General features: G+C 36.8%; 1 protein-coding gene across 1 annotated transcript in view; it reads left to right on the top strand.

Moving 5' to 3' along the window:
• The window catches only part of LOC106874144 (KAT8 regulatory NSL complex subunit 3), a 26,193-nt gene that overhangs the window by 1,044 nt on the left and 7,730 nt on the right, over positions 1-17,419 (top strand). Inside the window, exons 2-12 of the mRNA XM_014921801.2 lie at positions 904-1,158; positions 1,970-2,128; positions 2,578-2,668; positions 3,583-3,666; positions 4,379-4,480; positions 4,898-5,038; positions 5,705-5,923; positions 7,284-7,355; positions 7,808-7,882; positions 9,001-9,222; positions 10,243-10,425. Coding sequence (XP_014777287.1) covers positions 904-1,158; positions 1,970-2,128; positions 2,578-2,668; positions 3,583-3,666; positions 4,379-4,480; positions 4,898-5,038; positions 5,705-5,923; positions 7,284-7,355; positions 7,808-7,882; positions 9,001-9,222; positions 10,243-10,425 — 1,603 coding nt within the window. The remainder of the gene's footprint in view (positions 1-903; positions 1,159-1,969; positions 2,129-2,577; positions 2,669-3,582; positions 3,667-4,378; positions 4,481-4,897; positions 5,039-5,704; positions 5,924-7,283; positions 7,356-7,807; positions 7,883-9,000; positions 9,223-10,242; positions 10,426-17,419) is intronic.

The raw sequence follows: 17,419 nt of genomic DNA, 5'->3' as shown, positions 1-17,419 counted from the left end.
TATATATATATATATATATATATATATATATATATATATGCATGCGCGTGGATATATTAAGGGGTACACTTATGTAGGTTCGTGTGTTTGTGTGTATATATATAAATATAAGGATGAGCTGCGACGGAGGGAAAACGTCCAACTTCGAACGAATAAAGAAGCTTAAATATTTTACGAAGCTTCAGTTTCTAATATTATATGCACACTCTGCTTTAGTATTGAGTACTTTTGTTTTCCGTTTGTAAACGAAACCATTCATCTATTGATAGTATGAAAGCCATATTATTAACTCAATATTTATTACGCATATCAACGTTACATATTATGCTGGTTAATGATTTTAAAGTATAATTGGGAGAAATTAAAACGTTTAGAATCGGCTAATCACTTTATTATATTGGGTAAAACACACATATTTGTCTATCAGTCTATTATGTGTGTGTATGTCTAGGGTTAATATGTATGTATAATAAATGAGCATCAAGATACATGCTGAAGTATATGAGGTTAAGGTTATCAGCACTATCCGAAAACAAATGGTTCTGGGTTCAGCCTCGGGCGGTGTGAGAAGTTGGATCTGGTCAGTTTGAACACAAAACAGGCAACATATTTGGCCAGATATGACTGGTTTAAATGCTAAAGAGTTAAGCTAGTTTTTAGAACATTATTGGAATTTTGGTGGTAGTTTTTAATTTAGATAATTTCAAAATGGGAATCGTATATTGTAGAAACAGGGGTGGTATTAGAAGGTTTGATGTGTAAAGTGACTCTTCAAGTCTCTGATCACACCTGAAGAAACACCAGGTGTGTTGTCAGTCTCTTTATTTTCTGTAATCTCCTGTTGTTTTATATTCTCTGATTAAACTTAACTTGTCAACTTATTTTCCCTTTCTTCTCTTTCAGATCAAGGAATCGATTAACCACTTCTACACTCAACAGTGAACGTTTTATCGAAGAATACCAAAGTCACCGTCACAAACTGTCCACGGCTTACCAGTACCACTTAGCTGGACATGAGCAGGATTTAGACATTGTTTCTTTAGACCACTGTTACGCAAAGCCATGGAGTGCACATCCCGATGCAAGCAATGCCAAGCCATTGCGCATGTTATTCATGCACAAATTCCCTCGAAATGCAGACATAGATCAAAATTCAGTGTAGGTTTCTTTTGACATTTTGTTTACTTTCATTTAATGGCTAACTCTTTACATTCTGAGTTTAACCCTTTGGCATTCAGATTTTTCTCTCAAATCTAATGCTTTTTTATTCATATTGTAGCCATTGTGTTGTGCCTTTAAGTAGTGTATGTCACTGATTGCTCCAGTTTTCCTTGAGTTATAAATTTTGAAACTCCACTTCTTGGTTGAGGGGTTAATTCTAAGACAGTCAAGCAGCTGCAAAACAATGCCTCTAATCAAATATCATCCCGTCCACGTCCATGCAAACTTGGGTAAGTGTCTTCTGCTATAGCCTCAAGCCGGCCAAATCCTTGTGCATGGATTTGGTAGATGGAAACTGAAAGAAGCCCATTATATATATATATAATGTGTGATGACTGGTGTTGGTTTGTTTGCATCCCCATAACTTAGCAGTTTGGTTTAAGAAACTGATAGAATAAATACCAGGCTTAAAAATAAGTACTAGGGTTGATTCATTCAACTAAAATTCTTCAAGGTGGTGCCCCAGCATGGGTTGCAATCTAATGACTGAAACTAGTAAAAGATATCATCGTACAGTTCAAAAGCTGTGCCAAAAAGCACAATACATTACCAAAAGGTATGGGCATGTTGGATCAGTTCTACCCTCAACTCTTCTCTCTTATGTGGTTGGACACTCTTCATCACCTCTTGTTTTCTACACTTCTCTGATGATGGTTGCCTTAATGTCTTGTTTATGCACCTCTCTACTGTAATTCTTCTGTGTATAGCCTGTAGATCTCTTTCTCTTATTCTATCTCTCTCTCTCTAGTGATGAAGACCAAATACTCGATGTTGAAACCACAACTGTTAAATCTTCACACATTGGTGATGTGGCCAAGGCCCGAAGCTTGATGAATGAATGTGAAAGACATGTCAGCCTTGCTTACCCAGATAAAGGTGGGGAAGATTCTGAGGAACACATAAGCAAGTAAGCTACCAGTTTTCTTTTTCCCTATTTGTATTTCTAACATGATTATTATTAGGAAATGCAGACATTGCTTAGCTCTGGTTTAAACTTGATAGGACAGACCTATGGTCATAGGCTTTCCAACCATGACCATCCTGTCGTGTGTAGTTGAGAAGTTAGCTATGCAACCAGGTGGTTCTGGAATTGATCCCATTGCATGGCACATTGGACAGGTGTCTGACCAATACATTGTGATGAGATTTGGTGGCTGGGAACGGTGCTGGTAGACTTGCCGTGCCTGGCCTCTTGTGCCACCTATATGTGCTCAGCAAACTGGTGCTGCTCCAATATGGTCTTGACCATAATGTTTAGATAAAGAACTTCATCTTGAATAGAACGTGTGATCTGTTCATCATCCTCTTCCGTTAATCAGACTTCTCTATTCAGTAAATACCTTCCTTCTGTTACAGAACAGGGTGGACTATGCAGCAGAAGAGACTTTACAACAAAGTTATGAAAGCCCTTCATGTCGACCGATTGGCCAGGCTAGCATTTGATGGAGTGAGTTGCTCTTTTTTAAAACTATTTTTCTCCTTATAATGATGGTGATACAGTAACTGTTGTTGTTGTTAAGTAACCCTAAACTACAGCACAGTACAGTGTGGCCAGCCATCACTTGTGGGCCAGAATGGCTTGGTAACATTATTGTACCATATTTTCATTAATTGTTTTTAGTTGTTGATGTAATTGCAAGCAGAAACACCTTTTCTGCTCTCTGACCCTTGAGTTTGTGGAACATCCAGAATATGGCAGCAGAAGAGAGAAAGAGAGAGACAGATAGAGGACTGCAACAGCAACTGGCTAGTAGCCATTTACAGCTGGATAAATTGGAGCAATGTGAAATCAAGTATCTTGCTCAAGGACACAGCACACCATTTGGTCTAGGGATTGAACCCATGACCTTAGAATCACCCTGACCAAATATTTGTGTGCCTTCACAAATAGCTGTTGTCAGGTCTGCATTTGACTAGACCTATGTTATGGTGAGACAGCTGATGGCTGTTGAACCAATGTTAATTTGTTTTGTTGCTGTTTTATATTGATATCTTAACAGCCTCCTTATACATGTTTATATCATATCTACATACATTCACATCATCATCATACATCCGTTTTCCATGCTGGCATGGACTGAATGGTTTGGCAGGAGTTGGTAAGGTCGGGAGTTGCACCAGGTTCCATAGTCTACTTTGACATGGTTTCTACAGCTGGACTGCTCTTCCTAATGCCAACGACACTACAGAGTGTACTGGGTGCTTTTTACCTGGTACCAGCACCAGTGCTTTTCACACATTATGCATATGGAGGTGTGTGAGTAGGTTAAGCTTGACATATTTAGTTATATTTATATATATATATCTTGACTGCATTCTGCAAACATATACTACTTTTCTTTTCTTTTTTTTTCTTTCTAGAGTAATAATGAAGCTGTCATGCGAAGAATTCATGTTGATAAATCTTCCAAACGGATACGACAAGCCTTGGCTAGCGAAATATGGGTGAGTATATCTTTTATCAAGTTTCAGTAATTAGATTGTGGCCATGCTGGGGCACCACTTTCAATTTTTAGTCAAATGAATCAACACCAGTACTGAATTTTTAAGATTGGTACTTATTCCATCAGTCTCTTTTGCTGAACTGTTAGACATTAGGGATGAAACACACTGACACTAGTTTTCAAGTGGTGGTTGGGGACAAATGCGTACACACATACACACACACACACTCACACACACATACATATATGTATGTAAATTCAATATGGGTATAAAATCGTGCAGTTTGCTTGACAAAGCTTCTCTACAGGTATCAGCTAACAAATGTTATCGTACGGTGAGATCAAAATATCATTGGATTATACTTCTGCAATTCTGTGATATCTGAAGGGTTTATGCAAAAATGTGAATAGTAGAAAATGTATTGAGCAACACACTTTATTACATAACGCTACAATTGTTTCAATATTGATTCACCAGCAGAAACATTGCTGAAGCATTATATAAAACATAAGTTAACAGATCATGTCAATTATTATTATTACTGTTGCTGTTGTTGAGAGAGAGAGTCTGCTTGTGTCTATATATATATATATATATATATATATATATATATATATATATATATATATATATATATATATATATATATATATAAAATGAATCTGACATAAATTGCTTTTAAATTTTATATGTATTTCTTTTAATTATACAGGACCCCAAACTTAGTCAGTGGTTACACAATGTATTGTTGGAGAACTTACCCCGTCATTTGTTGGCTGCTTATTTGGATGTTCTGCAAACTCTGCGAGCTAAGGTACATTTTCTTCTTGTACATATGTGCTCTTGTATGCATATACATATGCACCTTCACATCTGTGTGTGTGTGTGTGGCTATATGTATTTATATATCTGAGTATACATGTATGTATATACATTTATATGAATGTTGTGTATGTATATATAAACAGGTGTCTAAAATTTGGCATTTTATATTATCCACTCTTTCTCTTGTCTCTCTTAATCTCTTGTCTTCTTCTTGATAAAATGTTGCATACTTTTCTGGTTCTTTGGTGTATTTATCTTCATTATACACTTCTTTGATTGTTTCTTTTTTGACTTTATATTTTTTTAACTTTTCAGTCATATGCTTCCACTGTTTGACTTTTGCAGTATGATTGCAATCTCAATCCTCGTGTGTATACTTATCAGTGTTTTGAACCTACTCTTTCAGATTCCTACTCTTGTCGACCGCATGATTGCTCAGTCAGCTGCCATCACTCGTCAGGGATCAGCTGTTTCATTGGATGCCTTAAATTTGCTCCTTAAGCGACCCTGGGACCCTGTGTATAGCACTCTCAGCCAACAGAAACCTGTGAGTCATTTTTATCTTTTACTTGTTTCAGTCATTTGATTGCAGCCATGCTGGGGCACTGTCTTGATGGGTTTAGCTGAACAAATCAACCTTAGTACTTATTTTTCAAGTATGGCACTTATACTACCAGTCTCTTTTGCCAAACTGTTAAGTTACAGGTTGCAAACAAACCAACCCTTGAAGGCAGTGTCCCAGTATGGCCAGTTCTATCATTGAAACCAATAAAAGAAATACACTAAAATTAATTGTCTTTTTTTTTAACTGTGGAACTTGAAGTAGATAAAGCTATAAATAATAATAATAATAATAATAATAATAATAATAATAATAATAACATGTAAATATTGAATCCAAAATCCTTTTGGATAGAAAATGTTGAGGGCTGCTGTATTTATAGCTACATCTATTTTGAGTTCCAAAATTTGAAATGAATTATCTCATTATGTAAATGATATACTATATTTAATTTTCTTTTAACGATGTAGCAATGTTTTTAAATATTTAGGTCTATAAATACCTAAATGTAAATATTAAAAATGTTATCTCTAAAGATAAGTTTATAATTAATTAGATTAGCAATTAACCATCTTGGACAGTTACACATTTGATAGAATATACTGTTTCCTAAATAAACTAACGCTATGCCTTATTTTTGTGTTCTGACAGCGCAAGCTTCCTGGAAATCCATTAATTCTTGTCGCTCCTAGTGGACCCACTTATCCCAATAATAATTATTCAAAACGCACGAAATTCTGTATTACTCAACTCTCCAATCTTGGCAAAGTGATTCCTGTAACAATGCATACAGTAAATGGCGGCAGTGGCGTTGGTATAGCCCAGTGCCTTGAACATATGATTGGAGCTGTACGTACCAAAGTTTTAGAGGTAAGCTGCATTTTTTATTTGTTTTTGCTTAGTTATCTCATCTCATCATCGTTTAACGTCCATTTTCCATGCTGGCATAGGTTCAACAGTTCAACTGGGGTCTGGGAAGCCAGGAAGCTGCACTAGGCTCCAGTCTGATCTGGTAGTGTTTCTACAACTGGATGCCCTTCCTAACGCCAACCACTATGAGAGCGTGGCTGTTACCAGTACCGCCTGACTGGCCTTTTTCATTCCCAGCTCATTTGTCTCCCCTCCATTATTTTTATTTTTTCTGTATTCCAACATCCATTTTCTTCTTAAACTTCACTTTTTTCATCTTTATAGCCACAGCAAGTATTTACTATCTAAATTGTAATATTAACAACTATGTTTGTCTGTTTTTACTTACTTTTCTACCTTATATTTAATACATACTAACAAATATTAGTTCTTCTGCAAACCTAAGTCCATCTTACGCATCTTATTCCCTCTTTAACCCTTTTTACTTCTCTATTACTCGTTTACATTAACTATCAAGTAGCTCTTTATACACTATCTCCTCTTGATTAACTCCCTTCTCATGTATTAAATTTTTTTTAGATATACACCACACTAAGTATTGTTTTTAACTGTCCAATCATATCTTTTCCACTATAGTGGAAAACACTTTCTTCCTAAGATTCCGCGTAGTGGGACTGAACCTGAAACCAAGTGGTTGCAAAGCAAGCTTCTTAACCACACAGCCATGCCTGCACCTATATTTATAGTTTTCATTCAGTGTGAAGGCATGTCGCTTAGTAGTTAGGGTATTCACCTCATGATCGTAAGGTCATGGGTTCAATTCCTGGTGACACTTTGTGTCCTTGAGCAAGCCACTTTATTTCACATTGCCCCAGTTCACTCATGTAGCCAAAATGAGTTGTACCTATAATTCAAAGGGACATTCTGTGTTACATTGAATCTCCCTGAGAACTACATTAAGGGTATGCATGTCTGTGGAATGCCCAGCCTTGTCATATTCTGTGTCACACTGAATCTCCATGAGAACTATTGATACAGTAAGGGCACACATGTCTGTGGAGTGCTCAGCCACTTGCACATTAATTTCTATCAGCAGGCTGTTCCATTGATCGAATCAGCTGGAGCCTTCATCATTGTAACCAACAGAGGGGCAGTTTTCATTCAGCTTTTTGCTTTGTGCGAAGAAATATAAATTATATTCCAGTAATACTGAGACTCCCAAACAAAAATTAACAATTTATTGGTTAAGCAATTAATTGTTTGGCTGTTATTTTTATTTCTCTAATGTTTTAATGAAAAAAAATGTATTTATTTCTATTTCTTAAAATGTCTTGATGATATATTTCCATTTCTGTTGCAGTTAAAAGGCCATTTCCAGAACCGACCCATTGTCTTGCTGGGATGGAATATTGGAGCATTGGTGGCATGTCATGTAAGTTTAGTCCTTACATTTGATTATGGATTAACTCTGCCAGATGTAATGTTTGTTTAATCTCATTGATTTGAATTAGTCGTACATTACCTTGCAGCTTTGAGATTTCAATGATGTCACCATTATCGTTTAACTTCCGTTTTCCATGCTGGCATGGGTTGGATGGTTTGACTGAGGACTGGCAAGCCAGGAGACTGTACCAGGCTCCAATCTGATCTTGTATCTTTATAGTGTGTACATTAAATGAGATGTATGGATATATATGTAGAAATGTATACACATGAATATGTGTAATTATACACACATAAACAAGATGAATGTATACATGAGTACGTATATATACATATGTGTTTGTGTGTGTGTTTATGTGTATATATTCCACAAGATGTTTATTGTAATTGACAGTTCAGCTAATTTATTAATAACATGTCCCCTTTCATTTTCAACCCTAGGTTTCATTGGTGGAGATGGTATCTGCTGTGATTTGTTTGGGTTTCCCACTCACAGGAATCAATGGTGGTCGTGGTGTTCGTATCTGCTGTTTCTTTATTTATTCATCTTCTTTTGATCTGTTTGTTTTATAACTGCTTCACAATTATCTTTTCCTTTTTTTTTTGTTTGCCATACCAACAAAACACAATCAAGAAACCATTCTAAACGATAGCTTCCTGATTGTTGTTGAGTCTTCTTGTCCTCCATGAAAGCTTGTCAGGGCTTCTCGACATGTTGCATGATCTTTGTATCTCTGCATAAAATATGTTCAGGCTGTTTGTTTGTTTTTTGTTTTTTTTGCTAGACTTGGAGATTGTTACGCCTTGTTGATATGACACGGTTGACAACAGGAAGGGTATCTGGCCATAGAAACTCTGGCCCAACATGCTCTTATTTGACCCATTCAGATGTAGAAAGATAGACATATAAACATTGACCATGATGGTATATAATATATGTAGTTGTTTAACCCCAGGTCAAATCTAAACTGGCAGACCTATAAATCAATTTGCTCCATCCATTAAACTTGTATCTTACACTTCAAACATATTCTAATTAAGACGACATTATCCTATCTGTCCTTCCTTTTCAACATAGTGATTGATCTGAACAGGGATGTGACTGTTATTTTGCCCCCCCCCCCTTTTATGCTTTTCCCTCCTGCAACCTATGAGAGCTGGTACAGTTGTTAGCTTGCCATACAAAATGCTTTGCAGCATTTCTTCCAACTCTTTACGTTATGGGTTCAAATTCCATTGTGGTCACTTTACCTTTTATCTTTCTGGAGTTGATAAAATATATACGTGTTGAACACTAGGGTGAATGTAATCAATGGCCACCTCCCTTAGGATTGCCTTCTGCCAAAATTAGAAACCATTGAGCTGGCAGAATCATTAGTGCATTGGACTAAATGCTTAATGGCGTTTTTTTCTGGTACTACAGGGTAGATGAAACTCCCCACTTTATGTTCTGAGTTCAAATACCACAGAGGTCGACTTTGTGTTTCATCTTGGGACGGATAAAATAAGTACCAGTTTAACACCAGGTTGATGCAACTGGCTTGCACCCCCACCTACCTCAAATTGTTGCTTTGTGTCAAAATTTGAAAAAAAATTATTATTGTTGATCGTGTCTTCTCTGTTTTTTTTTTCAGGATGTTGAAGATCCACTCTTAGAAAGCAAAACATCAACACTCTTTGTAATCGGTCAACATAGTAATTCTTGTGATATTGATGGCATTGAAGATCTTCGAGAAAAGATGAAAGCTGAGAACAGTCTGGTGGTTATTGGTGGAGCAGATGACAATTTACGGGTTTCAAGGGCCAAAAAGAAGCAAGAAGGAATCACACAATGCACAGTCGATAGGTTCATTTTGGTGAGTAAGCTCCTCTGATGATTGCTGTTGCTTCTTTTTCTCTTCGTCTTCCTCCTCCTCCTTGTTGATGTTGCTCTCCTTCTTCAGCCCCAGGCCAAGTTCTGTGCATTAATTTGCTGGTATATGCAACTATTTTTTTTTAGCTCAGGAGCCCAGGTGGAGGGTAAAGTTAGGGGCCCAGGCCTGAGAGCATTAGCATCATCATCATTGTTTAAAATCCCCTCTCCATGCCGGCATGGGTTGGATGGTTTGACATGGAGTTGGCTGGCAGGGAGCTATCCAGACTCCAACTGTCTGTTGTGGCAGGGTCTCTACGGCTGGATGCCTTTCCTAATGCCGACCACTTAACAGAGTGTGCTGGGTGATTTTTATGTACCACCAGCATGGGTGAATTTATGCAGCACAGGTGCATTAACGCAGCACTGGCACAGGTACTTTTTATGTGGTACTGATACCTGAAAGGACAAACCCGTATGTGTGGAAGACAGTGATTTTACTTAGCTTGAAGTGTCTTATCAAGTACAGCAAATTGCCACATCTCCTGGTCCCTTGTCGTTTCCTTAGTGAGGCCCAGTTATATGAGGTAAGTGGTAATGCCGACCACTTAAACAACAAATACATGGTTTGAGCTTTGCCTATGTATCTACCGGCCACTTCCTATCTCAAACTGTTGCTTTATAATAAGATCATTAACCAGTTCTCCCCCTCCCCCACCATCAATACTGCTAGCTTCATCTTGTTGAGCTTGCTCAGATTTTGCCTGCCTCAGCAAATAACAGGTACATGGTTTGAATTTTGCCTATGTATCTACCAGCCATTTTCTCAAAGAGGCTCGGCATCTGAAGATCCTTTCTCACCATTCATCCCATATTTTCCTGGGTCTACCCCTTCCACAAGTACCCTCCACAATTAGGGTTTGGCACTTCTTTATGCAGTTGTCCCCAGCCATACATATTCATAGCCTCACCCATAAAAAACAATGGATTACAAGGAAAGATAACAAAACTTATTTATTTTCAGGATGAGGTATCCGAGTTCCTTGGCAGTGTTTTGTCGCAGTCTGTATCTCAAACGGAAAATGCCGAACTGACAGACATTGATCTGAAGAAAAAGAAACGCCGCAAAGTTTCTCGCGAAGCTGCTTCTTCAGTCAACATGGAAGCATTGTCTTACAGCAGCAACAAGTTCTCGGTTCGGTCTGAGGTGAGTTAGACACATCACTTAGAGGAAGACTGCTTGCTTTACCCCTCCATCTACCTTGTAATGTCAGCTGTGTCCTTTTCTGATGATGCATACGTGATGGAATGTGGCCAATTCGCTGCTGTTTGGCTTTTTAAGGACGAAAGGCGAATGCAAGGAGCAAGATTTTTTGGTGTTGTAAGAATACAAAATTCAAAGAGCTTTCATCTCTGATACAGAAATATCACTTCAACATTTGAAGTATCCTGGGAAAACAAGCAGGATACTTCAAATTTGAATATTTAAATTATTGAAAACTGAATGAAACTTTTAACATGTTTAACATTTTTTTTTGTTTTAATATTTAAAAAATCAAAAAAAAAAACATTGATAATTCCATTTTCTTTCTAAAAGTAAAATACATGCAGCAGTTCTATTTTATGTTTTTCCCCTTTATTATCTTATTTTATTCTACAGGTCAGTTAAAACACTTATTTCTTAATATAACTCTATATTTCTGAGATGAGGAAATATGCTTAATACTTATTTCTTATTTCTCTGCTCATGATCTGTCCTGCATGATTAAAAAGTTTGCTTTCCAACTCCATGGTTTCAGTTTCAATCTCACCGTCTGACACTTTGAGCAAGTGTCTGTTATTATATCCTTAGGTTGACCAAAGCCTTGTAAGTGGATTTGATAACGGAAACTGAGAGAAGCCTGTTGTGTATATATATATGTGTGTGTGTGAATGGGAGCGTGTCAGTGCTTGTGTCTCTTTGACTTGACATTGCATGGCGGTTGTAAGTGAATGTCATTTGTTGGCAATATTCTATGAAAATGTCCGGTCATGGGGGAGATATCAGCTTCCTTGGAAACAGGTGAGGGTTGGTAACAGGAAGGGCATCCAGTCGTAGAAAATTTGCTTCAATAAACTCTGAGTAGATATAAAATGATGGTGATGATCATGAGTCCTTATTTGTTAAGGGAAAATCAATTCTAGCAGTTTTATATGAATTGCAATCAGCTGAAGAATATGGTAAGAAAATTTCTACTCCCAGATGTATTACTGGATGGTTCATTACATTGTAGGTCTTGGTATAACACTTGTTTGATATTTCCTATTAAGGTGCTAGACTGAATGTCCCTTACTACATTGTTAAAACCAGGGCTGAAGAGTCGAAACAAGAAACTTCGACTCTGACTCCTGTGTATGTAATTAAGTGTTTGTGGTCTACATATCTCATAAAGCATAGTCTTGTACTTTGAGTCAGCCTATATGTTATAACTGGTTTATGTTCAAGAGTAAAGACATTGTGAGTCAGAGTCAGTAAAAAGTATACCGACTCTGACTCCAACTTCAGCTACCCCTTAATTGTTTCGGACTCCGACTCCACAGCCCTGGTTAAAACACTGGAGTATGTCCCTTATAGCATTGAAATTTTGTTTCTTTAAGTTCAAAGTTCACTTCATATAAGGGAGCCTCACCGTTACCCATAGATAGAATCTTTCTCTGGCAGATGATTGGGATCTGTCAGATAGACCTCAAGACAGGTATGTATTGGAATCAGTCCAATCACCTATAATTCCAAATAATTGCAAGTTCTTCACCTTTTGCTAATATCAAGTCTGGCAATATTGAGTTCGATCTATCTACATTCTCAGTTCAAATCCCTCCGAGGGTTTTTTTTTTATTTCATTCCATTCTCAAGGCTTGATAAAATAAAGTATCAGTCATACGCTCGATGGTGGTGGTCGAGGGGGTAATCTCATCAACTGTTCCCCCCTCCTTTCCACATATGTTTTGTACCTATGTCAGAAGTCACTTTTACTGATATCATTGTTTCCCTTGAGGCAAATGAAGAAAATAGACAATTTATTGAATTTATGGTTCTGTATTGGAAAAATAAATTTTGTATTATCAAAGGCTATGGTAAGTAGCTTAATGGCATCTTATTAGTATGATGTATGTGATCTCTCATTGTATAAAGTTTTCTGATAATAATAATTATAACATGATAATAATTTTAGATAATATTTTTTGCCACTATACCATGGCTGTTCTATGCAGAACTATGTTACTACATTTTAACCCCAGGAAAACGTCTTTTCCAGCTGGTTAACAACACACAGCCTGTGTCCAATATATTGTAAGGGAGTGAGTCACTCCCCCTCCAGATTGACAAGACCAGTAGACCATGGTTTCTGGGTCTTTACCTGTCATTAGTACTGGATACCTGCTTGCTAGACATGTTAATAATTTCGGAATTTTAAGAAGGGCATCCAGCTGTAAAAGCCATCCCAAAACAGACAGTTTGGAGCCTGGTGCAGCTCTGCAGCTTGCCAGGTCCTGCCAGACCGTTCAACCCATGCCAGCATGGAAAACAGACATAAAATGATGAGAAGGAGGAAGAATGTGACTTTGGTGATATGCCATCTGCAAGAAGTTATGTGATATCTCGTCCATACAAAGTCTGATATGCAAGCCTGTGATATCACATTGTTGCAAGGTTACGAGAGAGATTTCTCTTGGCGACATCAACAAGAATTCCTTTTTTTTTTTATCCCCCAAGAGCCCTTACTGCAATTCTACAGTGTGATATCCAGACCACACAAACCTCTGAGTTTCCCATAATCAAGAAGGCAGCTATTTATGTTCTAATTTGGTGCATTAAGGATTTCCCCCCTAAGATCTGATTGCCCAAATTCACTGAAATACATTTCATTTTGTAAATTTTCTGTATTCTCTCTTTTGTGTTTATTCCCAAATAATAACTGACTTTAATACTTATATCAATCATTTTTTTTTCCTTTTATTCTTCATAAACTGCAGCATTTATGTTTTTTACTTTGTTTTTACCCTGTGTTTTTTCTTTTCTGTTATTCTAAACAATTTCAAATTTATACAAAAATTTGTAAAAAAAAAGAAAGAATGTTAATAAAACAAATAGCTATATTTTCAGAAATTAGTTATGAAGTTTTTTTCTTAAACAAAAGTTATTGGAAATTTACAATAAGTACCACCAAGTTATCTTCACATGTTACCTATGATAAACTGGAGTCATATCTAAGAGACATTTATCTCTCATGGATATGACACAGTGCTCTATCTTCTATATTACTTCAGTTCACCCTAGCTTTCAACAAGTATCACCTGGTTATCTAAAGAATGTGGTAATTTGCTGTACTTGAAAAGACACTTCAAGCTAAGTAAAATCACCGTCTTCCACACATACATCTTACAGGTGCCAGTGCCACTTAAAAAGTGCCGGTGCCACTTAGAAAGCACCCATACTGATTCCACTTAAAGAGCACCCACACTGGTGCTGTGTTGATGCACCCATGCTGGTGGCATTAGGAAGAGTATCCAGTTGTAGAAGCCATGTCAAACTGTCCAACCCATGCCAGCATGGAAAGTGGACGTTAAACAAGGATGGTGATGAACTTCTGGTATTTAGAGGAGCTAATCAGTATTAATGGAGAGTGAAGGGCAGATTATATCACAGCTACGTGCAAAGTAAGATGTTGCCTGGTAGCAAGTTATGGACATTGAATGCTGAGGGATATGTGAAGACTGATGTCACTGTGCTGCAATGACTGGGGAATTGTGGGAGCCGGTAGTTAACAAGAGAAAAAATTGTACTTATACAGACATGTGGTATTAACGAGGGATAGCAGTTGGGTGAAGAGGGGTCAAGAGACCCAAAGTGGAAGGAGGCTGCAGAACAGGGAAACATGAGAAGTGATGCAGGTTGATCTTAGGATGCTGAACCTTGTAAAAGAGATGATAATAGACAGCAACAAGTGGAAAGCCACTATGATGATGATTCAATACTTAGTACTTAGATCTCCAATGGATTTTGTTCCTTGGATTTAGCTGATATTGTGTCATTGCTACTCAAGTACTTCTAAACTACTTATCTCTCTGCCACTTGTCACCTGTACTGTGTCCATTCCCCACCCTCTGGGTCCTGCATTAACCAGTATGCTTAGTCCTTTTTCCCCAGGTGTTTAGGAGAGCCTGCAAAGGTTAATGAGGATATTTCCATCTTCCAGTCCAAGCTTTTATATATTCACTTGGACAGGAAGAATACACATCCACATATACACACAGATATATATATATATATATATATATAAATATAAACTCAGGCATGGCTGTATGGTTAAGAAGAAAGATAAAAAAAAAAAGGCAGGGAGTATGTGTGACAAAAAGGGATTGAGAGTGAGAAAGAGAACTAGAAAGTGACAGAACCAAAGAGAATGAAATAGCTGTTCTTTCAATGAGGAGCAGGCAGATGGATAGAATAGTAAGGCAAAAAGATTCAGCTATGTGGCAACAGCAGAGAATTGGACAATAGCTGCATACAAAAAAGAGATGTACATACACACTGGAAAGTTTTTCGTAATATGTGTGTTTGAATACATCAGTAGCATTTGTTGCATGAATGCAAAGCTGACTTCAGGTGTATATAAATGAATGGAGACAACAAATGAGATTTTAATATATATATCTTTTATTTTTTTTATGAGAGATAACTACAATATGTATCCTGCTTCAGGTTGTTGATTGCATTTGCATGCTCTGAATTAAGTACTAAAATTCTCTCTTGATATTTGTGTGTGTGGTCATAGAAAAAGTAGAACATTAAACAAATATTTTCAATGATATTCTATGATGATTCTCTTAAATTCCAATTTCAAATCTCAACATGTTGAGCTTTCCTTTCATTCTTCCATGATTGATAAAATAAATAAGTACTAGTTTACAAGTACGGGAGTTGATGTATTTGACTATACCCTTGACTGTGCTCCTGCATGGGCACAGTCCAATGATGAAAAATTTATAAAAAGAAATGTATATACACATATGCACACTGTCTCAGACCTGCCATGTAAACAGACATCTTAAATTCGGTATTGTATATTTTTTCTTACATCTTGCCTCTCTTATTCCTTTATCTTCACTTTGATAAAGTGTATCACCTGAAGCATTAAATTTCACTTCTCTTTCATCCTCTGGAATATTTATCTTTGTTGTACACTTATTTGATTGTTGCTTTTTCACTTTGTATTTCTACACTTTTTATCTCATGTGCTTTCTCCTTTTAGCCTCATAATCTTACTCATGTTATTTTGTGATTTCTATTACTCTGTCTGTGTGTGTGTATGTTTTCTCTCTTTTCTTTGTGATTTATTAGAATTTGTTGGTGGGGCAAGGTTTCAGTCTTTTAACCCTTTTGTTACCAACCTGCATGAAACCACCCTTTGTTTAATGATACAAACTTCCCATTTTAAAACGATCCAAAGTAAAAACACTCCACAAATTTCATATTATGTTATGCTCCAAACACCAGCTCAATAACGACAAAGTTATTTTATGAAATTCTTCAATATTTTCAAAATTAATTGAAGCGAAGGCAGCATATTTCCACAGAAATATGGTAAGAAAAGGCTTAAAGTGATCTAAATTAAAACCTTCCATCAAAATCTTGTGTTTATGTTCCAAACATCAAATGAAAAAAAATTATTTTGCTAAATTCCTCAATATTTTCAAAATTAATTGAAGCAAAAATAGTTTATTGCAACAGAATTACCAACCCACCTGAGATTGCCCCTAGTTCAGTGATACTAAGTTCCTGTTTTAAAGGGATGTAAATTAAAATCTTCCTTCAAACAAAGCCCAGCTTAATAATAACAGAGTTATTTAAGTAACTACTTCATTATTTTCAAAATTGGGTCTTTCCAGAGTTCTATAGACCCCTAGGGCTGGTTTCCTGTCCCAGGATTACTCATTTATATCAGCTGACTGGACTGGAACAACATGGAATGAAGTGTTTTGCTCAAGAACACACACTGTCCAGTCCAAGAATCGAAACCACAATCTTACAATCATGAATTCAACACCCTAACCACTAAGCCCTGCACTTCAAAATTAATTGAAACAAAAGCAGTTTATTGCAACAGAAATGTGGTAACAAAAGGGTTAATAATGTTTCTTTGTAAATTGTAATAATGGTAAAAATTACTAAACCTTTACTGTGCTCTGTTTATTTCTCTTCTTAAAACAGTGCTCACAAGAATTACCTTTGCTTTCCACATGTCAACAGCTTGATTCTTCCAAAAATTGGTGAAATTTTTTTAGCCATTTTTTTTTTCTCAAAAGCCCCACAAGGTCCTTTTTTTTTGTTTTTCTTGCTTTATTTGTTGCTGTTGCTGTTGTTGTTGTTGAGGTTTCATGGAAACATTTTTTTTATATAACTCTTATATTTATTCCGTGTTACCGGAAAACAGTTTCATTTATTTGCTTCCGTTCTTTCTATGAAGAATGACTCTTCCAAAATATTAGAATTACAAGTGCATGTGGTTGAATATTCCACAAACACAACATTTGTACCTTTAGTATAATTCACAGGCACACTCAGTGTTTGAGGTCGACCCTTTGGGTTGCAGCTACAGTCTATATACATATACACATGATGAGCAATATATATATTATCATCATCATCATCATCATCATCATCGTTTAACGTCCGCTTTCCATGCTAGCATGGGTTGGACGATTTGACTGAGGACTGGTGAAACCGGATGGCAACACCAGGCTCCAATCTAAATTTGGCAGATATATATATATATATATATCTTGTTTCAGTCATTTGACTGCAGCCATGTTGGGTCACTACCTTGAAGAATTTCAATTGAACAAATCAACCCCAGGACTTTTTTTAAGCCTAGCACTTATTCTACCGGTCTCTTTTGCTGAACCGCTAAGTTACAGGGATGTGAATACACCAACACTGGTTGTTAAGTGGTGGTGGGGGACAAACACAGACACAAAGACACACACCCACATAGATATATACTTAATATATACACAACAGGCTTCTTTCTACCAAATCTGCTCACAAGGCTTTGGTCAGCCCGAGACTGTAGTAGAAGACACTTGCTCAAGGTGCCATGCAGTGGGACTGAACCTGGAACCATGTAGTTGAGAAGCAAGCTTCTTACCACACAGCCATG

This window comes from Octopus bimaculoides, chromosome 21, assembly GCF_001194135.2.
Source record: "Octopus bimaculoides isolate UCB-OBI-ISO-001 chromosome 21, ASM119413v2, whole genome shotgun sequence".
Taxonomy (NCBI): Eukaryota; Metazoa; Mollusca; class Cephalopoda; order Octopoda; family Octopodidae; genus Octopus; species Octopus bimaculoides.
This window is presented reverse-complemented; position numbering and strand designations above follow the sequence as displayed.